The 24,756-nt window shown below is 38.3% G+C and overlaps 1 protein-coding gene across 1 annotated transcript in view; it reads right to left on the reverse strand.

Annotated features, from left to right (window-relative positions):
- GAB3 (GRB2 associated binding protein 3) overlaps nucleotides 1-22,591 on the reverse strand; it is a 57,780-nt gene extending 35,189 nt beyond the window's left edge. The window contains exon 1 of the mRNA XM_053473569.1: nucleotides 22,147-22,591. Within this exon, the coding sequence (XP_053329544.1) occupies nucleotides 22,147-22,218 (72 nt within the window). The 5' untranslated portion in view covers nucleotides 22,219-22,591. The remainder of the gene's footprint in view (nucleotides 1-22,146) is intronic.
- Between the last annotated feature and the right edge of the window lie 2,165 nt (nucleotides 22,592-24,756).

Consider the following 24,756-nt stretch of genomic DNA (forward strand, 5'->3'; position numbering starts at 1 on the left):
TTATTATAGTAAAAGGACAATTTGGGATCTTTTATAAGTTACATTCTCACAGTATTGCTTTAGCTTCACAAGGATAAATTGCATTTGGATGCAGTGAACACAAAATTCAGAGTAGCCTAGATTTCTTCCCCGAAAAATAGGAAGTGTCGGAATCCGCAGCAAGCATTCTAGATTCTATGCTTGTAAGTTGTAGTCAAGACAATTATATATATATATATATATATATATATATATATATATATATATATATATATCTTTGTGACATAAGTATAGACATGTATGTAACTAAAGGTATTGAGAAAAATACTGTATTTTATTTACCCAATAAATTTAATTTATAAAACACTTTTCCTGTTGTTTCTGATTTTATGAGGATGTAGAAAAAAATGGAAAAATGCATTTCAAAGACAGACACATTGGGGGCACAGTATGTTGTAATAGTCTCACTGCCATCCACATGATCAGTCATCTTTACTAATGTAAGAGTAACTAGTCTTTTTCTAAACTTAAAATGCACATAAAATAGGTTTGAAAAAAATGATGTTACAGATCTTTGGTTTTGTAATAGTTTGTTCTTTTTATTCTCTTCTGTACAACTGAACTGAATCTCAGACATTCTGTTCAGGGAAAATGGAGATCCAGAATGAATGCTTTAATCATCTAAACAATTTTTCTGCAATCCAAGTGGTTTCATAAGAAGCATTTAGGTGCTGAAATACACACACCAAATATGTACTATACAACGTAGATACACACATCAAATGTAATATTGTTGCTTTACTTCCTGTACCATGAAGCTGGTGCCTGTAAAACAAATTGTTAACATGGTGCTTGGCGTTTAGGTGGATGGATTTTCGCTTATTCAGCATAACCTCTTGGATAAAGAAAACCAAAATCCATATAGACCAATGCTAGTTCTTCCTCAGCTTAGTATGCACCTGTACACTTGGGAATTAATGTCCCCATCTTTTGGTTATGCCTCAGCTTTTTTCTGGTTCCCATGTATTTGTATTCAGCTTATAATAATACATGGAGTGCCCTTTTCACCTACCATAGACTGTCATTTTTAGTTTGTATCATATGATCTATTTCGGTTACAAAGATTGACAAGCAACAATTAATGGACTCTTTAAACATTACGCAGTTCTTTAGCGATAAATAACAATCAGGTTCCAATTTCAGTGAGTGAGAGGCTAAATAATGAAAAAGGTTTCATTCTCAGAGGTGCTTTGACTGTTACCTCCTGTAACTATGGAGTGCATAGGGGTAAGAGTAGTCCCAAACGAATGCTTTAACGTTCTTAAACTGAAAGTAAATTTTAACCTGAGGTCTCCAGGGATGCTTAAGAATTAGGAATCTTATCCTACATTCTCCCATTTTCTGTTAAATAGTAAGCATAATAACTGCAAGGTTGCTAGTAGAAACGACGGGGGTTGGGAGGGGTTGAGAAGGGAAAAAAACAGCTGACGTGTAGGTGTCACAATCTGGTATAGCCAGTCTTTTGTGTTGCTAAGAGTAGTTTGTCAGAGCTGTTAGAATTTAGCAAGAAGGAAACCATTGGAATGCAAAAACGACATCAGAGAACAGGTTGGGTTTGTTATGTTGTACATTTAATAAAAGCCCTGATCCATACGAAGCATCAGCTGTAACAATCATTTGCGTTGAGAAAATTGATACGCACAACAGCAGCCCTACAACAGCAGCCCAGACTATAGACAGGGGGGGGGAGTACAGTTCTGCCCAAGCTTTCTAGATAATATTTGGCCAACTGCGTATTTACACACAAACCCTAAGTGGATAATTATTAGACTTGTGTGCATTTGGATTCGCAAAGCAAATTTAACAAGTTTTGGTAAATTTGTTGATTCATACAAAGCCACAAAAAGTAGGCCAGAGCCCCACGAATCAGGTGAAAACAAAGCAAACAGCGTAGAGTTTTCATCCAAAATTTGTGGGTCCACATTCATGCACACACACTCATACCTACTCTCTAAATGTTTCCCTAGCTTCTCTTCCAAACATTTCTGCATCTTCAATCTTCGTACCCGACAGGTAATGGCGCAATTGCAGTAATTTTGTCCTCACTTGAACTCAGGGCAATATGGCGGCGCATCCGAAGATCCTCTCCTCAATCCTCCAATAAGGGACAGTACGTCACTGCAAGCGCCGCCATATTAGCGGAAGTTCCTGCAGACTTATGTCCACTGAGATGGGCAGATTGGACAGGTAAAGAAACACTTTGCCTGAAAAAGAACGGGCCAAGCACAAAATCCAAATCGTTTGCACATGTCTAATAATTATGTATCAATGAAACCCTAAAACATCTTGCAGGGTTAGGACACCTGATGAGCAAGTGTTTGATCCTAAATGGATAATTAAGTATCAGTAAGAAAACCAAAAAAATCTCATGCAGCTTTAGGCCCCCCATGACCAACTAGTTGATCCTACACGGATTGTGTATCATTAATTAAACTTTAAACCTCAATAACCAGCTGTTTGGGTTGCCAGAGCATATTAGGATTTTAAATGAACTTTCATTCTGAAAATATTTAGTTGAAAGTAGGGCATTGTTTTATCTTAGGGAATGTGACATTTTATCAAATGTGGCAAAACTAAGGTACCACTTTTCTAACCTGAAGTTCCTTCCCTTTTCCTGACTCCAACTTTTCAAAGTTCTCCACCAAAGGGAAGGAAGATTTTCATAACAGGGGTGTTAATGTATCACATATGCTAAACTGAAACATGATTACCGAGTAAAAAAATAAAAATGGAAACATTTTAAAAGACCATTCTTAAAATGACACTAGACTGATGCTTCGGACACTGTCTCCATCACCAGTAGTTACTCCTTGTACCAGCTAAATTTCTTTTGGCCCTATACTTGCAATTGTTTTAATTTTTTCCTTTATTAGGAATTATCTTCTTTCTGTTGGCCTGCCACCATGTTGTTGATGTGGACTCAAAGGTGACATCATATTCATTTGTTCAGTGTTGAACTGAACAAGTAACCATTTGAAACTATGCCAAGGTCTCATTGCATTTGACATTCAGTTCCAGAAGTAACTTTAGTGTCTGTCACAATCACTTTAATATAGAAGCGAAAAATACTTTTTATCTCCTATTGGAATTTTCATCATAAAGAGATACACCTCACTTTCTGTAGCCGATAGGAGGGTGCCAACGGTGCGATCATCTCTCACTGCTTCTGCTGTAAGGATTGCTTCTTTTGGTTTACAAATAGTAAAGGGGATCTTGGCGATAAAGTTACTTACTGCAGCTTACAATTTTTTCCATTTTAAAACATAGCTTGGACCTTAATTTATTATCTGTTTAGTACCGGCTGATACACATACAAGGAACTAATTTCTCATTATTGTTTGGCTTTTGTTTACACTGTAGTAAGGTAAACATGTGGTTTTAAACACATGATATAAGTCTACAAGGGAGAGAGATGGTAAACCTAATTAACCCTGTTAATTCATTACCAATCTGGCAGTAACGGGGAAGAAATGACATTTTATAAATGATCATTTATTAAGTATAACTCCCATTTCATTTACATAAATAAAAGGCATTAATAGTAATAACAAGAATGCACTTTTGTAAAACATATGCCCTTTACACAGAGCATTTTTAATAGATAATTTTAAAAATTAGATTTGCATATCCAGCACAGAAAGAAAAATAATAATTACAAAGGAATAACAGGAGACTCATTTTTGGGTTAAGCAAACACTTATTTGCCTAGACACTATTTGCAAACTAAAGTAGAATCGCCAGGTGAATTTCAGTGAACTTCACAGTAAAGCACAGCCTCCCTCACTCATATCCTTTAACCCTTTAAGTGATTGGGATCACACACACACGTTTTTTTTCTTCTTAGGAGGATATGGGCAATTTTCATAGTTTTGCTATAGTTATATTTATGTGACCACCTTATAAAACAACTTACATTATGCCTAAGGAAACCTCCATATATTTATTTTTCAGGACTATAAGGTTAAACTATATATATTGATACCAAGTTCAAGGCAAGCAGCACATCCCACTCCCAGCCTATGATATACTGGTAATAATTACTAAAAAACAAAATATCCCTCCTATATGGCAAATAAAACATTAAACAAAATCATTTTCCTAGTATATTGATTAAATATACTGTATGTACTTGAAGGGTACATCACTGAGTACGCACATACAATGTTACATTCCATAATTATGCTAAGAAGCATAAAATAGGCCAGACATTATCATTATAATCAGGCATTATATGTGTTCCCGATTTATCTCATTAGATAAATAGTGAAACTAAGAATTGGGCATGATGGCCCTATAATGGGGCACTCCAGCCATCATATACTTTTTAACACATGGTATAGCTGTGTGATTCCTTTTACATTTTTATGGGGTCGCCTATAAAAACATTTGCCCCTTTTGTCTGCCACCTCAGACACTAACATTCACTTTGTGAATGTAAATGTGCCCCATGTTTATTTTATTCAATGACATATTTTTCTTGCACAACCCATGTAGGTAAAAATAAATATCATGTAGATATATCATCTAGAGCACCACTACATACATGATAAGAAAAGTTAGCATTCTAATTACATTTTGCCAAAATACCACACATGAATGGGATAACTATGGTTAATTTATTTGCATACAGAAATATTCACATGTGCTACTGTCTAGAGGATACAAAGATGTGCTTTGTATTAAAACTGAATAAAAGCCAACAGAATAAAAACATTAAACCTTACATTATAGCTCAGTGTGTCTCAAATAACAACAGTGCCCGAAATAATGGTCTTCATTCAATGGAGATCCATCTTGCCCAAGGAACATCGTTTAATCCTGAATGCTAGTCTGTTAAGTAAACCATTGTTTGATGCTAGCACATGTTACACAATTGCACTTTCCGGACTTAAATTTAACTTACATTGAGTGGTTGATGCCTACAAATGTAGACAAACATCATTTACCCAAGGTCCTGGACTAATCTATATATTACGTAAGACTCCTAATCTATAACCATTCTACCGTTTTTTTAGGGTTACTACGGTAAATTCCGGTCAGTTATTTGCCATTTCTTTTTTATATGTAATCAACTGATTGATTACAGCGGCATATTTTAACGTGTCATAAAAAAACTAGTTCAAAAAGTAACTACCTCGGTTCTAGAACACAGTGCTATGAATATGATCTATCTCTATACACACACATATATTCATGTATTTTGTTTTGGGCACATAAAATATGCTTTTAATCTTAAATAGGGGATGTTTAATTGAAGGTCTATCTGCAAGTTTTTTTTCAGAACTTTTATGTGGTTAAAATCTGATGAGTTTCTATATCTTCTATATTAGCAAAAAAAATCTCTAAGCACTAAAATAAGCAGCACTGTTAACAGTGTAAAATAAAAGAGTAGCCTTTAATCGCTTTGGTCCCATAGATTTTTTTTTAGATCTTTGGTCACAGTGACGTACATAGTACATCATGTGTAAACAGATGTAGTGCCAATTACAGCAGGGACCATGGACAGATTCAGTGTAACAGTGTGAGTTCAGTTACACTGACAAAAGTTCAGGACACATACATGTATACAGTATATTACACACACACACAAACTATATACATCTAGACATATTATATATAACCTACAAAAGCATATAAATTCCCTCTGCTTTTTAGCTCCTAGGCAATCTGAAGCACAAAATCATTGTTACAAAGATCTGAGTGCTATAACATATTAAAGTACACAGATCTGCAAAGGCCAAAGAGTGCATATGCTTGTCACAGAGGAAACAAAATTATGGCATCAAATTGAAAACAAAAATAAGTTACTGTAAAAGCCATTCTTGATCAAGAATCTTAATCACAAAATAGCCATAGTTCCTTATTGGAAAAACTGGGATCAAGGAGCTAGTATATACTTCAGCAGCTGTCCCTTGCACCTTAAAAAAAAAACCACATCTCCTTCACGAAAAATCAAGGAGCTATCATTTGCACTAAAGTGAATATGATGGTTGCTATGCATTGCTGTAACACTCAATGTATCAGAGGTTAAACATTTGGTGTGAAATGGCTAGCGAAAACGATGAAAGAGAAGGGCTATAACAGTCATGTTCCCTTGCAGTTGACCCTCCAGCCAAGAATTCTGCTGCTCTAGGATTAGAGGACCCATCTAACTCATAGTCTATGAAACAGGTCAAAGAGTCAGGGCAGGGTGAGTTTGACTAAGGTCATAACACTAAGTTCAACCTTTTATTAAAAAATATTTATACTAATCGTATTAAATGATTGACATTGAATATACATTTACAATCGTATTTTTAAAAGAAATCCCTATTTATACTTTATTTATTTATTTACCCTTATCTCAATAAAAGCAAGTTATGGTTACAGATAAACTAAAACAAAACAATGTTCCTGTTAAGGTAGAAAATACCTCTGACGCAAAAGGGTTAAACACATGGGGTTAAATATATTAGGAGTACAGGTTCCAAAACTGGCGTGTTTTGGGTAGGAATCGGAGAGAAAAAAAAAAATCCCTACTTTCTTCTATGGAGACATTCTATTCATCAGTCAGGATCTCTATGCATGCTGATACCAACAAGAAACCAAATTATGTTTAAATGTAAAAGTAACCATTTTAGCCCCACATAAAAAGATTAGTGTACATTTCCAAAAAGAAGATGCATTTGCCAAGTGGCTCTGGAATACAAGCAAGCATGTGGTTGCATGAGGTTTCTAACATTATGGATCATTTCCAGCTAACCCCGTGGTTCAGGTAATGTCCTTAAATAAATCAAGCAGGAACGACATGTCTACGGTCATAACAACCATCTATTTTTAACAACAAAAGTTATTCCACCTGCCAAATGTATACAGAAAACACAGGTGGCACAAGCCTACTTTTTAATGAACAACAAAATTCCCTGGTACACTTAGGAATCCTGATTTAACCGGATTCTTACCATCTGACAGGTACAACTGTTACCTAATCCTCCGACACAGAAGGTTAATTAAGAAAGGAACAAGGTCATGGTCCTGATAACTGAGCGTTGTGAAGGATGATGTAATTATACCAAAGAAATGATGTGCGTACTAAAATGGTATGTTTGAGATGCTGGAATATTTTAGACATAGTATTTTTAGCAGTGGTAAATTGCACAATAATGCAAAAAGGGTTTATACAACAGTTCGTTACAACCCCACAAAACAAGAAAAAAAAAAAACAGTCATAGAACAGTTACCTAAGCTAGAAACTGCAGTTTTCTTCTCTATGGTCTTATAATTCTTGCCGTCGATTGGCTGCTCAAGCAGCCAATCAATGGTAGGGAAGTATTTCCACTGAAATGGCAGTGTTTGTGGAGCCAGTCCTGGAGTTGACTGGCAGTATGGTATATCACATGCATGGAGATGTGTTCAGCAGAACACATCTCCTGCACAGAAAACATCGGAGGTGGTGGACAAAAGGGCAAATGTTAATAGGCGACACCAAAAAAAAATGTAAAAGGAACCACACAGCTATACCATGCATTAAAATGTGTATGATGGCTGGAGTGTCCCATTATAGGGCTATATATATTATTTTTTAGGGATCAAGGAAGCAAGCTGCACAGACAGGAACTGGTAGCTCACAAGTGTCCCACCCTTCATGACTGGGTCATCATTCATCAAAGACATGTTGATGTGTTAGCAACACCAAAAAAAAGCAGAGTTTTTCATAAAATCAGTACAGAACAAAAAGAAAACTAAAAGGTAACTTACATTAAAAAAAGAGCAACTGTTAAATTAAGCTCCATGACTCTTATTGGTTTCTTCAAGTGTAAGATTCTTTTCATTTTTATACTTACAAATATTTGGATATAATTTTCAGGCTATAAAAGACCGGGTATCAGATCAAGTCAGACGCATACTTAAAAAATGTTTGTTTCTGTTGTAACTGCTACAAAAAGCGACAGTACATAGAACTGTATATATATATATGAAGTTTTGTGACAGTGTTCTTTGAGTAAAATGAACCTTTTTAACTTCAGTCCCAGGGGTTTTTGGTACCTCAACTCCCGCAGCCATTTTTGCGGTATGTCGGTTCAGCGATTATTCTCCTTTTCAGTGAATAGTGTACCCATGTAAACTATTATTAGAAGAAAAAAAAACTAAATTGTTTTATTTATTTTCACCTCTGAATCCTCACAAAATTGGAAAATCCCCTCCAATTTTATCAATTTAGGTGTCCTGATTTCAGAAATGCCTAATTTATATAGAATTTCCTGTACTCTCCCAGCACTTATAGGGAACATACTATTAGGTGTTACATTATTCTTTACAAAGCCGTAGAATTTTACATTTGGTTTCATGGGATTGCAACTCTAATTTTAAACAAATAAACCAAAAATACCCACAAAAGTCAGGGGTATTTGGGCATTCTTCATGCAGCTATTTGGCTATCAATCGCTGTCAAAGGTGGCCGCAGAAATTATTTCCTGCGCTTTTTTTCACCAACACTTCTGCGTTGTACAAGGTATGTGCTACGGCAGAGAAACACGGCCAAAATTGTTTAGCTGCATCCCCTGATTACGGAAATATCTCACATCCTTAGTTTTCTTTTTTCTTTCTAGAGGGCCATATCCATCCCTTACATATAGTACCCTATAAGGTATTTTTTTAACACTTATGGCTTAATGGGTTTGGGGGTTGTAAATGGGGGCAGGAGGGTTATACCTTTTTAGATGTTGTATTAGTGCAATAGGATGTAAGGGATTTATCTTTTTTAATTATCTGTGCAGTGCAGTATGGTTAGAGGTCCTCTAAGGGACCTCTTGAACATGTTATTAATGCCAGTGATGTCACAATGACATCACTTAGCTCACTTTGTTTTTTTATTATTATTTATTGTAATTTTAGTGATTTGGATTTATTGTTTAAAGAAAAAAAAATCAAACGTTTTCCTGATCGGTTTTTCAGCATGGGTGAAGAGTGAGAAACATGGTTTCTAACTCTCCTCCCTGCGATCTCCCTGCACTGATCACAGTGTCTGTGATCAGTGCCTCATCTAAGCGATCTGATATCCCAGCAGGGTCTAGACAGACCCTGCAGGGGATATCCTGTCCTCCGATGACCTGACGTGACCTGTAATGGAAATGAGCGATTGCGCAATTTTACAGGAGATCGGGCAGCAGATGCTCGCTTCTGCTGACAGTGGGGAGTCCAGGTTGTCAAACGACAGCCTGATCTCCCATGTACTTGCCGCTGCAAGAAGGTCAGGACGTATCGGTACGTCCATGTGTTTCTTGAGATGCGTTTTATGGATGCACCGGTATGTCTATAGGGGACTGAAGGTTTTTTTTGTTAATTTCAATCAAAAGCAAATCAGGAAAAGTGCTTGATGGTATCAAACAAACAATCTCTTTTTCACCAAAACATTTCACCATTTTTAAGCATACTAGGAATTTAAATTCAGGATTTTTTCTCATTTAGGTTAAACACTAACATCACAAAAATAACTGTGGGCTATATATAGGCGAGCCAAAAAAACTATTTTGACCATATTTACTCCTCAGCCTGAAGCAGAATGTAGTGAGAATACTAGAGTAAAATACTAAAAGTGTGACAAATTTATTTAGAATTTAGAGGAACAATTAATATTTTTTTAGGAGCCAGGAAGACCTCACCACATGCCATAGAATGCAAAAAAAATTGAGAGCCAGTAAAATTTTAAGAATTATACATAGAACACAGGATTTGTCTGCCCAACAAAAGGATGCTACTCACGACGAAAACAAGAAAGGAAAATATGCAAATTGTGCAAGAAACATGCTCAGTAAAACATGAATAAATTAACTATGCAGATTTTGTAATACATTTTATAATGGAAATGTTATGAAGTGTATGCCAACATTGCCACTGTGTTATCAAACATGCAAAAACACACTGCATAGAGATGTCATGGTGGCACCCAATGACATTTAGCACCATTCTGTACTTACTATACTGAGAAAGAAAAATTGTAACTAAGATTAATCAGTCAGGATAGGACTATGGCATCACTAATTACATTGTCCCCTAACCAAAGAAAGATGACACAGAGGTACTGAGAGGCCCAGTATGCCACAAGCGCACAATCACAACCAGGGATAGACTGAGTGTCCGTACAAGGACACCAGTGTCTGTGGCAATGTTTGCGAAGGTCCACAGAACATCATTCAATTGTCCACCAATGATTCCAGTACATGTCCACCATGAGCAATGTTGGTGCCTACTCCTGATCACACTTAACTCCACCACAATTGGGAAGGCTGTGAAAGGAAGCAGTGTTATACCCTTGGTAGGCAGTCCCTCTTATCATAGCCCAGCAGCCACAAACGCCTTTTCTATCCTCAGCCCTCTTACCTACACCTTTCAGGGCATGACCTGATAAACCTTGTCATGAAGATTAAAGATAAACACTATATATAAAAACAAATGATATATACACACCAGATAGACTGTATATTGCCATATTGGTCCCAGAGAAAACAATCTAAAGATGTATTTGATTTCTTCTAATGGACTGACATTCAAAGAGAAAGTTGTAGTCATAAACGTGTTTCAAGACTTTAGAGTCTGAAGTCTCCTTCAGATCTAATCACTGACTTCTCAGAAGGAAAGTGAAACTCTGAACAAAGCAAACTATTACTAGATAGAGATAAAAATGTCCTGAGTAATAATTTATTGAAAAGCCTTGTTCACATGCTAGTTAAAGGTGTTCTCAAACTTTTGCAAAAAATAATATCTTGTTTGTGGAAAACCTCTATTTGATGAAGAGATAATCTGCCTCTTGCCAAGCTCAGCAGTGTAGGGTTACACAAATAAAAAAAAATGCAACAGAAACAAAGTCGAGTCCCCAAAATTGTATATTTATTTTTTTAATGCGTGTTCGAATCCATCTTGCATGGACTTTAATGCATTTTACTTCATCTTCCTCCTCCCCAACTGCTTCTACTGAAACCAGGAAGCATTAGTAGGTAAATGTCCTGCACATGCTCAGTAGCACTGGGGCCCCTGAAGCAGCAGCCACATGACATGTATGTTTGCAAAACAACAGTATTCATACAACGTACATGTGAGTGGCTGATGCTATTCTGGTTGACCTTCAACAGTTTAAGAATACATGCATTGATTTGCATGTAGTAAAATGTGCCGAGGTCCATGCAAAATGGATTCCAATATACATTTAACATGAAAATAGAACGAGAGCGAGCCTCCATCCTCTCCTCCAAACATAGCTAAAATATACCCTGGAGTATGTGTTTTTTATCAAATTTGATTTCTATGGGAGCTTAAATCTTCCGCTTCAGTAGAAACAGGAAGGCAGAAATATGGCCGAAGTCTAATTTTCATTCTGCTATAAAACAGGATAAGCATGAAGTAAAGTTCAGGACCTAATCCAGAGTACATTAAAAAATGAGGACTGGAGCGTTGAAAGCAAATCGCATATTTCAGTTAAAGTTAAATTACACAGCAGATACGATATCTTTCAGCAACGCTAGTGCAATGCGAAACTCAAAAGTCCCTCTGTTCCCTGGAGACCGATTATTGACCCTGGTAATCCCCTACAATAATCCACAAAGCCCTTGTCCTTGCCAACATGGAGCCTGCTTTAGTAATGGAGATGCACGTGAACCTTCTAATGAACGTCTCTACAGTTGTCTATCCAAGGCTTTAACGCGTATTAGTAATTAGTAGGATGTGACGTCCATGAGTTCTACACACACACACACACACACACACACACACACACACACACACACACTAGGGCCTTATCTATACCCATTGAAAATGAATTGCATTGGTGTACAATGAGAGACATGGATTTTGTTAGCTGGGGCCCATTATCAAATGCTGCCTTGTAATATATTCATTTGAGGCAATCAGATAATATTGCTGTGAATCAGGATTTAAAGCACAAAGGGTAAAGCGCAAGCAACAGTCATATACCAATAGATTTAATTTCATATATCCCGCAATGCAATTATTCATCAGCAATGCTTCATACACGTTAAAAGGAATCCTCCAGCTTAATACCCACTGTAATGCACACAAAAGATGCGTTATCCCGCACACTTTTTTGCATGCAAATACATGGGATTCCGAAGAATTCTCTCTCTACGTATTCCACACGGAGTCCAGTCCAAGTCGGCCACAGGGAAGGTGCTCAGCTGAACACTTCCTCTGCTTAGAACCGTGCATGCACTAGGTACCCTTCTTCTTCTGCCACATTTGAGATCTCCACTGGGTAGAGACCTGCAGCTGCAACGTAACAATGTAAGTGCTTTAATTTTTAATTACATATTAAAGTACTAAGCACTTTAATAGCCATTAACGTCTGGTGAGGCTGTTCGATGCGGTAGACTTACCTGCTTTAGTATTCCTATTCATGGTTGTGTAAGGTCATGTGCACACATTACCAAATGACAATGTGTAAGTGGTCTGTAAAGAACATGCCATACCATCCACAAACACTTTCTTGAGACTGTTGAGAACTGGATGGGACCAAGAACACTATTATTCATAAGCAGGATGTGACAGAGACAGGACAATTTCAAGGAAGAAAAACGTTTTAAACAATGTTTCATATATGAACGATATACACTTTTTTACTCTTGCGTGACAACCCCTTTTTAATGGAACATTAGACGTATGATTTGCCCCTTAAAAGTAAATGTTCAGCTTACAAACACAATAACGCCTGTATGGCAAATGCATCCGATTAACCTCAACTACAGTTATTTTTATGTACCGTTGGCCAAAACATGACTCTTCTTTTTTTTTTTTCTTCTGAATTCCAGCAGTTCATTTCTGAATACTCCCAAGTTCCAAAAAAGCCGGACTTCTAAATTCGTGGTACTTGTACAACTTGTTTTCAGAATGACTCAGCACAAACAAGGCCTTTGCCACTCAACCTAACTAAAGTATCGACACTTGTCTTGTGTAACAATCCAAGAACGCTTAATGAGTACATTTTGATCTTTTGCAAGTCATGGTTTGACAAATGATATCACCCTGGTGACGTATAGAGTTATCAGCATATAACAAAATGTACCCTTTATGTCGCTTACGGGGAAATAACTAAAACTAAAAAAAAAAGTCCTTGCAAGAAATAGTAACATTAATATATAAAACTCTTGTTGGTCCATATTAAAACAAAACAAAATTATTGTAAAAGGTAGTAAAATAAAAAGAAAAATCAAACAATTTGCCACATTTAAATTTGGCTTCTCTAAGTTAAAAATGTTAGTCATTTTTGTTTTTCCCATCCTTCCTAAACTGAATTCTGAAGCTTTGTCGATTTAATTTGATACCATCAATATATTGTATTTCTGCTGTTCATCGTTTATTGTAGAATCTTTCAATGTTAGCAGATCTTTAAAAGGATAAAGGATGGCTGGGAGACCAGACCATACTTAGCACCAGACCCTCGCCAAAAGCCAAGTAATGCTTCTGCTACAACTAATCCAGGCACCTATACATTTAACCCTTTCAGTTCAAACTACCTATAAGATAGCAGTGGGCCAAGCATATCCAGAAGGTCTGGGAAACGTGGTGTCACTTTCCATCATTGCTTAAAGTGATTGCAAAATCATTTTTGTTGTTGTGGGGCTGATGATTGGCAGCGATGTCTCTTACCTCACTGCATGCTGACAGATGATCAGTGGTTAGATCAGCTCACCAGTATGCTGGAACAAACATCTGATCACTGCTTACATGCAAGGACGAAGCATCACAGCTACCCCATAACCCGTGAACGCCCAGGAAATACAATAAATACATTAAAACCCACACACTTATAAACTTATTTAAATTAAAAATGGGCAGACAAGATGGGCTAAATGGTTTTGTCCGTTTCCACGACAGGGCTGAACAAATCTTAGGAGACAGGCAATCCTAGCTTGTAGTACCATTTTATACTGATCTCAATGGGTGTACCGATTTCTGATTCCTAAAAAATATCAAGTTGGCTCCCAGATTTGTTTTGTCTAAAGTGTACATAAATTTAACATCATTCTATGACTACTAAGCACGGATAGCAGAGGGGGTGGTACTTTTCAGCTCTGAAGTTGTGCCTTCTTCGACAGGTAAGCGCATTTTTTTTTCTAACAGGTGTAGAATGCATATACAAATACCAATGGTATGCAATGAAAATAGCACAGAATTCATACACCCATTCTTAAAAACATTGAACTATGTCCCTTTAACTTTTAGCTTGTGTTTATACTTTCTAAGGTTTTCTTACAATTTCTGCGTAAACACTTTCCTGTACAACTTAGCTGCACATAAATTTATAAAGTAAACATAGTAAATTTTCTGCTTGGTGCAGTTCCGTGTCTAAAGTTTCTCCAACAGACCTTTTCTGCCGGATATTATTAACTACTTCATACCTCCGAAGTTTAGGAGGGACAAATCCTTCTTTAGGGTCCAAACCCACTCATCTATTTTTCCCTCCCTGACATTGTTCAGAATTATTATAACATGGACCAGTAATATGGACTTCCTAGTTAAAATAAATCACCATCTGATTACAAAGAAATGAAAAGAAGTTTAACATACATTACAGCATAGGCTCAATGCAAAGTTTTTAAGTAGGAAATCTACCTGTCATCCCTTTTTGTGTTTTTTGAGGACATTTCTAGGCTACTTTATACAAGTGTTATTTTTTCAATATCAAAATGTAAACCTTAAGTAATATTACAGACAATAAAGAAAAAACTAACAGTGGGAAGTGGGGAATAGCAGAATAAACTTGCCCTAACTGGACTGACATTCCAAAGCCCACTCCACCCAAATGATATCAAAGGGAAATGATCGTGTTGAGCTTCTGATACCACACTCGCCAAGAAAAGCAACATTTTTAAAACATTTTAAAGAGCTAAGTAAGACGACGAATAGTAGTGTTAGTTGGAACATGTTTGCTTTAATCTAGTTTGCTAAATTCTAGTACCTACAGGAATAAAAGAGGCACCAGTCCTTGGTCCACGTTTACCATCGGGGCCCATAGGAACTAACACTTGGGCCCGATCTACTGCCACCGTAGTCTGGAGGTACAACCACTGGTACAGGTCTCTCTACTAACACTTTCTCTCTGGTAGCATGTGCATTACATGTCGGTGCAGAGCCCTGGGATATGTTGTCACATCCAAGTACCCAGCAGACAGCAGCACGCAGACCAAAACTTTGGAAGTGGAGAGGTCTATACTGATTGCTGCATAGACCTCTGCCTCCCTTAAACTCATGTATGGTTGGGCTAGGGGGCACAGTGGAGAGGCTTGTTATAAAGATGTCCCAATGAACATAGCAAGATGCTATAACTATTTCATATGAGCCTATTTTCTATTATACATTTTAAAGGAATTAAACTCTGCTAATCACCAATTTAACAAGACAAATCCTTCAATTTGAGAAAAAAATTTAATAGGTTAAATTTTAGGAATGAAGTTTATATCAAAAAGAGAAGAAATGATGGAAGAAGAGGTCACATTCTAAAACTAGCGGGTCAGAGGCTAATTTTATCAGCTTTCGGCTGAGAAGTAGAGGTTAATACAGTAAATGAATTTAGCACTGTGGCATAAAGTGATAACGCTACCAATAAAAAGGTTTCCTGTCCTTAATTCCTCTCTGCCTTGCTCTTATAAGCGCTATCAAAACCAGCCAGCTCCCACCCAAGGGGAGCAATAACTAAACAATAAGGGGAAAATCTTACTGGGGTTTGCTACTGGAACATATATACAGTAGGTTTCTATTTTTATATTTCATTTAATCTGTAAACACCATTACTTTGGTTTACTTCATGTACTCACCTGCAACATCTAAAATTCGTGGAAAATAACAGATCAAGTTAAGGCATGCATGCGATGCACATTAGGTAAGGGTTCCGATCAATTAAGGTTTGGAAAGAAAGGGCCAAACGTTATACCATCAGATTCTATGTTTGTATAACGATATGTAATTTGTTTTGAATGCTAGTTTGAATGTTTATAGTTTTTAAAAGTGATGTTTTATCATTTTTTTGGTAACATCATATATACAGTTTTTCCACTAAGAGCCAAGAGAAGAATGGTCTAGTTCATAACACAGGAAGTGGAGAATGTCGAGTGACCAGTTGCTTTTAGTTTATTGTAGCTTGGTATGATGCAAGTTAAAAGATGTGGTTTTTCCTCACACAGCTGCTCTACAGAACATATTGAAATGGGAGTGCTGCATAGCTAAATATAACCAATTGTAAATCCAGTGTTCAGGGTGAAAATGTACTCGCTCTGAAGGGACAAAATTTCTATTCCATAAAGTGAGATCTTATTATTATTATTTTTTTTTTTAACAGGTGCCTTTTATAGAGGCAGTAACGCTCTTTCTTCCGGGATCTGCGAAGTAAACAGAGTTGACTTCGTGCTGCCAAACGCACAGCTTACTTGCTTCCCTGACAGTTGCGGTACTGAACTATTAAATCTAGGATTTGGGAAACTGACAGACCTGCTTTGGACAAACTGATTTATAGCTGGGGATTGCCACTGTAATTATTAGGTATAATACCATTTATAATGTTGGATGGTACAGTGAGAAAACATTGCTGATACATACTGTTCAACATTTGTCTTAGGAGCATGTGAGTAAATGCATGACTGGGGGTCACGGCTTTACCAGGACTTTGTGACACACTGACAGCCGTTATGAAACTATGTAAGCCATTAGGACCAATTTTTTTTTCTACGGATTTAATTTAACACATTTTCTCTAATTTACGTAACATTTTTGTGACTTTCAGACCGCAGAACAGTGTTCTACATCCAAACACAGCAAATATTCTCAGGGAAAAGAGGCATGATGAGGAAGGAAAAATGGACAGGATCCTAAAGAAGGACTGCCTTCTTAAAGAAGGAGACTTGGGTGGTATGCTGATATTTGGGGAATATCAAGTTACTGATTTCACAGAACAAAAGAATGCAGAGGATATCTCCAAGATAACAATACGGCAGCTAAAATCAACTACCATCAAAGACACAAAAAAGTGTACAGTTATCAAAAAACATTAAAGTATAAAACAGAAATATGTATCTCGAATTGGTTGTGATAATTACATGGGCGTGTAGTATCGATGTTAAGTAATATGTAATTTGTGGCAAACACTATCCATGCTTACAAAAGAAATTACTGTAGGCAGATATGAAAGCAATTCTATAAAACTATAAGGCACAGATAATATGAATAGTCCACTCATCTGGAATTAAAAAATGTCCATTTTTGTCTAAAAGCTTGTTAGCCTGTTCAGCAGGCTGGTCGTAGTGTGCCCCCGGCACAAATAGGTTATGGCATGGTTCAATCCTGCTCCATACAGCTAGAGAAGAAGATTATTATTGATTGTTTTATATAGCGCCTTTATATTCCGTAGCGCTGTAAGATGGGTAGACAGGACATACTAAGTAGTGTATAACATACAATTTGACTTACAGAAGCAGAAGGTAAGGGGGCCTGCTTACAGATTAAAACAAAATCACTGACCCTTTAACTAGTCCCTAGATCCAGGGCCGGCCCAAGACATAGTGCCGCCTGGGGCGAGAGTCTCCCTGCTCTGCCGCGATGTGCGCTGCTTCACTGCTGAGCGCTGGAAATTACGGGCTTGCAGAGGGGAGAGCCGAGCGGGTTCTGAAAACCACTCGGCGTCCCTCTCTCTCTCCTCCGCTTCAAAAAAAAAAAAAAAAAGAAAAAGACGCCTCTTCAAAAGTGCCACCTGGGGCTGGCCCTGCCAAGACCTAATATAAATGCATTTTTTCACTGACTGTGTAGTGGATAACAAGAACAGCATTCCAGTGCAAGCATACATTCATATATTAAGGCATGGCTATCACATCCAGTATAGCCATAAGGCAAGGCCAAGTAAGGTTCCAATGACACTTAGCAAAGAACTGTCACGTTTGAGATAAAACATGGCCATCTGAATGCAGCTCGGAAAGCCAGCAAACACTTGTTTTATTATTTGATATTTCCATTTTCAGCTTTTACATTAAGATTACAAAAAAACTTTCCAGCACTGACATCCAAAGCCTCTCCAGCAGGCGCATACACAGAGTGTTTGGTGCATACTTCTTTTCCCATGAGCAGAAAGCCCTAGAATACTCCTATCAGCCCAAGTAGGAAGTTGTAACATGCTTCCTGTGCCCCGACGCATTGTTTACAACGGCAGTACTTCTTAAATATCTATTATCGCAAACATCTTAAGACATACCGTATTTGCTCGATTATAAGACGACCCTGATTATAAGACGACCCCCCAAAATCTGAATATTAACTTAGGAAAAAAAGAAAAAGCCTGAATATAAGACGACCCTAAAGGAAAAAAGTTTTACCAGTAAATGTTAATTCATGTAAACTATTTTTTTTAATAAAAGCTATGATTGAGAAAAATATTTTTTTTTTGTTTTTATTTCTTTTATATTTTCTATTGTATTTTCCAACCTGTCCCCCAGTTACGCACATCTGCCCCCAGGCTTGCCACACCAATATGGCACTGTGGCCCATGATATGCCTTTTAACCCTCTATATGCCACTGTGCCCCATGGTATGCCTTTTGACCCCCTATGTGCCACTCTGCCTCCAGAAATGCCTTATACCCCTATATCCCATTCTGGCATTTAGGGGGTTAAAATGCATATTATGGGGCAGAGTGGCATATAGGGAGGTATAAGGCATTCCAGGAGGCAGAGTGGCATTAAGGGAGTTAAAAGGCATTATATAGAGCACTCTGCCTCCAGAAATGCCTTATACCCCTATATGCCACTCTGGCATTTAGGGGGTTAAAAGGCATATTATGGGGCAGAGTGGCATATAGGGAGGTATAAGGCATTTCAGGAGGCAGAGTGCACTATTAAATGCCCCCTTAACGCCACTCTGCCTCCTGAAATGCCTTATACCTCCCTATATGCCACTCTGCCCCATAATATGCCTTTTAACCCCCTAAGTGCCAGAGTGGCATATAGGGGTGTAAGGCATTCCAGAAATGCCCTACACACACACACACACACACACACACACACACACTTACTTACCGGTGCTTCCAATTTCGTGCTGTATTGCCGGGGCAGCGGGTTGACGCCTCATTCCGCGGCAGCCGGAAGGAGGTGGAGTTGGCAGCGGGGGTTTGTATGCGTCCGTCGCAAATACCTTCCCCGGCTGTCAGAGATCAGGAACTCTGGAACAATGATCTCTGACAGTCGGGGAAGGTATTTGCGACGGACGCATACAAACCCCCGCTGCCAACTTCACCTCCGGAAGCACCGGTAAGTGTGTGTGTGTGGGGGGGGCGACGACAGGAGGATCCAGGTCCCCTGCAGCGGTGCGGGGGATCTGGATCTTAGTCTCCTAATCAGACCTCTATTTGAGGTCTGATTAGAAGACGACCCCGATTATAAGACGAGGGGTATTTTTCAGAGCATTTGCTCTGAAAAAAACCTCGTCTTATAATCGAGCAAATACGGTATCTTAAACCCGGCACTGCAGAAAATAACAGATGCAATCTTTACATCAATACACGAGTGAAAAGAAGGCAAAAAAAATACACTTGATGACCCGGAGATTTCAGGATCGGAGATAGTATAGAACGTGCTGTTTTCCCTTTTCCAGCACCTAGAAATATAGGCTGAAAGGCTCCCGTGTGCTGTCAAAAACTTTTTGTTTAAGAAAACGTTTCAAATATGTTTCCAGGAGACCAACAACAGCACACAAAACCAGCTTAAAGTACAATAAAAGCAGGTGATTTTTAGTACAGAAACTAACTCAGCGATATAACTACAAAGTTAAAGGGTACAAGAAATACATACAGTTAGGATTGCATGTTTTAAACATGTTTGTGCTATATAACTGTTTTGAGTTTATTTACTGTTTATTTGTTTTAGGGTATAAAAATATGGCTGAAAAAAATAAATAATATTTTGCTAACGAAGAAAGACCGAGGCAGAACATCAAATTCATTCAGTTCAGTACCTCACCTGTAGGTCAAATTCTTATTTTTTTTATATTACTTGTTATGTCCTGTCTACCCATTGTACAGCGCTACAGAATACGATGGCGCTATATAAAAAAATAAATAATAATAATAATGTAGAACAAGTAAATGACTGCTAAGGGGAAAAAGTCATTCTCTTCCATCTATTTTATTCTTGCAATGATACTTCACCAGTGCATATTGTTATTAAGAAAACGCCGATGGCTCTAAAACATACTAAAATTGTAGTCAACAATAAAGTTAAACAACTTCTTGAATGATCTCAAACAATGGTTGCTTTCCCCCAAAATCTAGCATAGAACAACTCGACGCAACGCCCTGAGATCATGTAAAAGAGAGAAGCCATGTGCATTTTGGAAAATACAATAAGTGTGTTATAAACCTTGGGTACAGGGGCATAAGATGTTGGGGGTGCCACCAAAAGGTTCTCTCCCACGGTAGTAACAGTAAAAAGTTGCAATGTAGTGTAGTTCTTTTGTTTCAAAGCATGGGATCCCATGATGCTTGGCAGAGCACCTCCCAGTGATGGATAATAGAATAAAATCTACGCTCAGAACTGCCCTCCTTGTTTGTCTTACACTTTCCCAACCACTATACATGAAATTGTTTAAAATAGATGCAGACCGTGTAAACGCATTGATATTGTAACGACAGAATCTCCTAACACAGCAGGAGTTAATATATAAATAAGTAGAAACAATTTAAGTTACCAGTGAGTAATGCTGTACCGGCACTTTGGATGATTAAACAGTTGATGACGGTCAAAGGCTACTAAAATATTTAATGATAATAATAATCTGCAATAATGAGGGAATAAGGTTATTATTAAGGTTATTAAAAAGGGAATAAACCTGGCACTTGATAAATACACATGACCACAAAACAGGTACAGTAAATACATATATATATATATATATATATATATGCATAGGGAAATAATCTGAATATATTCTAAACAGGTGTTCCATAGAGTATCAAATGTATGATTCAGTTACATGACATCACAAACTGTCATAGCCATATAATGCAGGGCCTAGGCTGTTAAATGTCACGTTAGGGAAATAATCAGGCACATATAGACTTTCATGTTTGCACTATAACACCCAACTGTCTGACGGGTGGAACGTGTTTACACGCGACTCGTCACATCCATGGGACAAACAAATGGCAGTGAGTCATAGTCAATTGTGCTGTGACACTTATCTAAAAAGATGCTTCTAACCACATTTGTTCCTCAATTTCACTCGAACAGCTAACATCAGCAAACACGCATGATAGCTTGAAAGAAAATATTTGCACTAGTCAGACTAGGGAGGAATAAGCATCTGGAATATCCCTTTGCAGTGCATTTTCTCATCTAGTGGATGTAGCATTTTTTTTTTTTAAAGAAAATTATTTTTTTCTGTATTTTTTTTTTTTTTTTTAATTCCCACCCCACTCATTTCCCACAGAATGAAACAATAACAGTATGTCTGACAGCTCTGCCATTAAAATGGCTCTAAGTTCTCAGCTAGTGTGGACAAAACCCCACAGTTATTTGTGCCTGGAATGTCTGGCTGGCAGACCAGCATTGATACAATTTCCTATTCTTTGTGACACACACCCTGTTTTCTTTTTGTTTCCACAAAAAAAAGAAGGCTGATCAAGTGAAAAATGAGGGTATCTGTGCTAAGTGCACTTTCACTCCCACATCCTCCACTAAGTGAACTCTACTGCCCCCACTCTCGTCATGTACAGAAAGCAAAAAAAATATAAGGAATTGAGTTCATGGTGAGAACATCAACACAGACATTTCCAGTGGGAGAAAGTTTAAAAATAGAGAAAAGAAACAATAAAACGTCAATGTGCTCTCTCTGTAATGTGGACATTTAACCATTTGATGGGGGTTGCGCATCATCTGTGATGACTCTAAAGGGTGAATAGTAATTGAATCAAAGTGTCTGATGCAGGCTGGTGGGAGTAGCAGGTTGATGGGAGCTCAGAGCCAGCAGGATCCTGCATGTGGGAAGCCAGATCTCCCCACTCACTGATCTGTAAGTGATCTATATATATATCGATAGATGTGCATATATATACAGCATAATGATAGGTATAAGGGCAGTACTTACATATCTTTTCAGTTTCTTTTCTGGGGGAGATTTGATGAGCCACCCGGTGCAGACCACGTCCCCCGCACTCATTGTGTTCCTCTCCTCGGAGGCAGACAGTCCGGTGTTTGTGTGCTCGTCGTCCCTGTTGATTTCACACTGAAGGCGATCGGCTTCCTTCAGCTGCGCTCGGCGGCGACTGCATCACAAGAAGGAAGTCGAGAAGACATTGATTACTGAAAGCAGCCAGAGATCCCCCCCTCCTCCCCGGCACGTGATCTGGGCGAACTGCCTTACAAACACAAACGGAACACGTGCAGATGCGATTCGGGCTTGTTTACTGTGCGGGAGTCGGTGCGAGACGCGGCCGGTGGGAGCCGCTTGTGAGGGTGTAGATGCCAGAGAGGAGGCACGGAATACAGATGAGGAGCCCACACATCGCACCGGATCCTCCCGATGCACGTTCACCTGATATATGCTATACATGTTACATACATCTATTATTACCTTTTATCCATATAGCGCACTCAGAGCCTTTCTTCCAGTATATACATACAAAGGGTATGAACTAGAATAATTATACATATATATGCGTATATATATATCTCCCACTGATTCAGCTCCTCGGTAAGCAGTATAGCCAGGGCTCCAAGTTATTGGGGTACTTTGATGTAGTGGTGGGCTACGCATCATACAGCCATATAGCTTGAGAGAGCCCAAATATTATTTGCTGGGTGAGCGCTGATCTCTTGCTTTGTTGTGTGTACAGGTTGGTCATTTCGGCAGCACCCCGGAATCTGAATTTTTAGGATGTGCATCCCTTTTTGTATTTATTGGGCATATTTGCAGGTTCTTACCAAATTTTAGGGTTGAGAACCTCACCTGCCACACAAGTGACTCATTAGTGGTGTCAATAGAGTGCTTTAGAGAGTCTCAGTGGGTAAAATGCAGTTCTGTCCCACTGATTCAGCTCCTTGTGACGGAATCCCCAATATTTATGCATTAGATACAGTATAGTATATACTCCTATGTGCGCTGATCTCTTGCTTTGTTGTGTATGAATAGATATATTGTAATAGATGCTGATATAGTTTGCTAGATAAGTAGCTATTTATGTATATATATGTATGCTAGGTGCTGTCATAACTGACATCAGTAAGAATTTACTTGCGCAAACAAATGTTTTCATGTAGCATATCTGAAATAAACAAGACCAATGAAATATATTGGGTATAATTGCTCTTATGAATTATGTACAATTTCTTATCTTGCTAGGCGTTTAGATCGCATAGGAATTAAAGTTGTGATGAGTAAGAGTTTTCTTATGTACATAAGCAGAGCACTAGTTAGATGCAGAGCATATATTTAAGGCTAATCGTGAAAAAGGCTTGGCTTTTTTTTTTAATTGCCTGTAAACAACTGATACACAGCAAAGTACTTCCCTATTGAAACATAATTTTACAAGCAGTATTCTCACACGGTATGTTTTGTTGGAAGTCTGCTGAAAAAGCAAGATTGCTGCCCTCTGTAGGATTGTTTTGGTAATGTTTTAAAAATGTAAAAAAACAGAATGTAGCAGAATCTTGTAATACCTTTTTTATTGGACTAACAGTATTTAAAATAGACGAGCTTTCGGGAGTCCTCCCTTTATCAAATCAAAAGCATTTCCCTTGATAAATTTGACTTGATAAAGGGGAGACTCCCGAAAGCTCGTCTATTATTTTAAATACTGTTAGTCCAATAAAAAAGGTTTTACAAGATTCTGCAACATTCTGTTTTTGCATTCTAATACACTGGACTAATACAGCTACTCCAAACTACGGTAATGTTTTAGAAATGTACGTAAAGATGTAAAAAGAAAAGCTTTTATCTTTTTGCCATAAAATCCCATTTGTAACCTTTTTGTGACGGACCCTGTAGAGACTCATGGTCTCTGCCGTCAATAGTTCCAGCAATCTCCTATGGTCCCCTCGGTATACTTCAGACTTCCAGTAACCAAGTAGTTACACAACACAATGAAGTATCCCTTGTCCTCAAATTAGCTTAACCCCTTAACGACAATCCCCGTACATGTACGGGGTTGCCGTGCAACGGGTTAACGACAATGCCCGTACATGTACGGGCTGCCGTTAAATAGCTGCATCGCGGCGTTTTCGCCGCGAACAGCGGCTTTGCAGCATCCACGGAAGCCTCACAAGTGAGGCTGACCGTGGATCCGGGGAGGGCAGCCCTCGGCAGCCCTCCCCGGAGGAAAAATGGCCGCCGCCGCACCGATCATCAAAGATCGCGGCGGCGCCCGGCTAAAACTGCTTAGGAAGCGATCGGAATCGCTTCCTAAGCATAAACTGTGTTGCTGACATGCCTCAGTATCGAGGCATGTCAGCAACACTACCCCCCCGACCCCCGATCGCCTTGTGATTGCTCCAAGGAGCAACCACAAGTGCCATCCTGTGAATGACGTTGCCGTCATTCACAGGATGGCATTAACAAGAGATTTGAGTTCACAGAGGGTCTATCCAGACCCTCTTGAGAACTCTCGAGCTCCTCCTGCAGGTTGAATGCAGGTACTGCATCCAACCATGCAAGGTCAATGGAGCCCAGCTCACTAATGAGTGACTAGTGTAAAAAAAT

Source organism: Spea bombifrons, chromosome 8, assembly GCF_027358695.1.
Source record: "Spea bombifrons isolate aSpeBom1 chromosome 8, aSpeBom1.2.pri, whole genome shotgun sequence".
NCBI lineage: Eukaryota > Metazoa > Chordata > Amphibia > Anura > Pelobatidae > Spea > Spea bombifrons.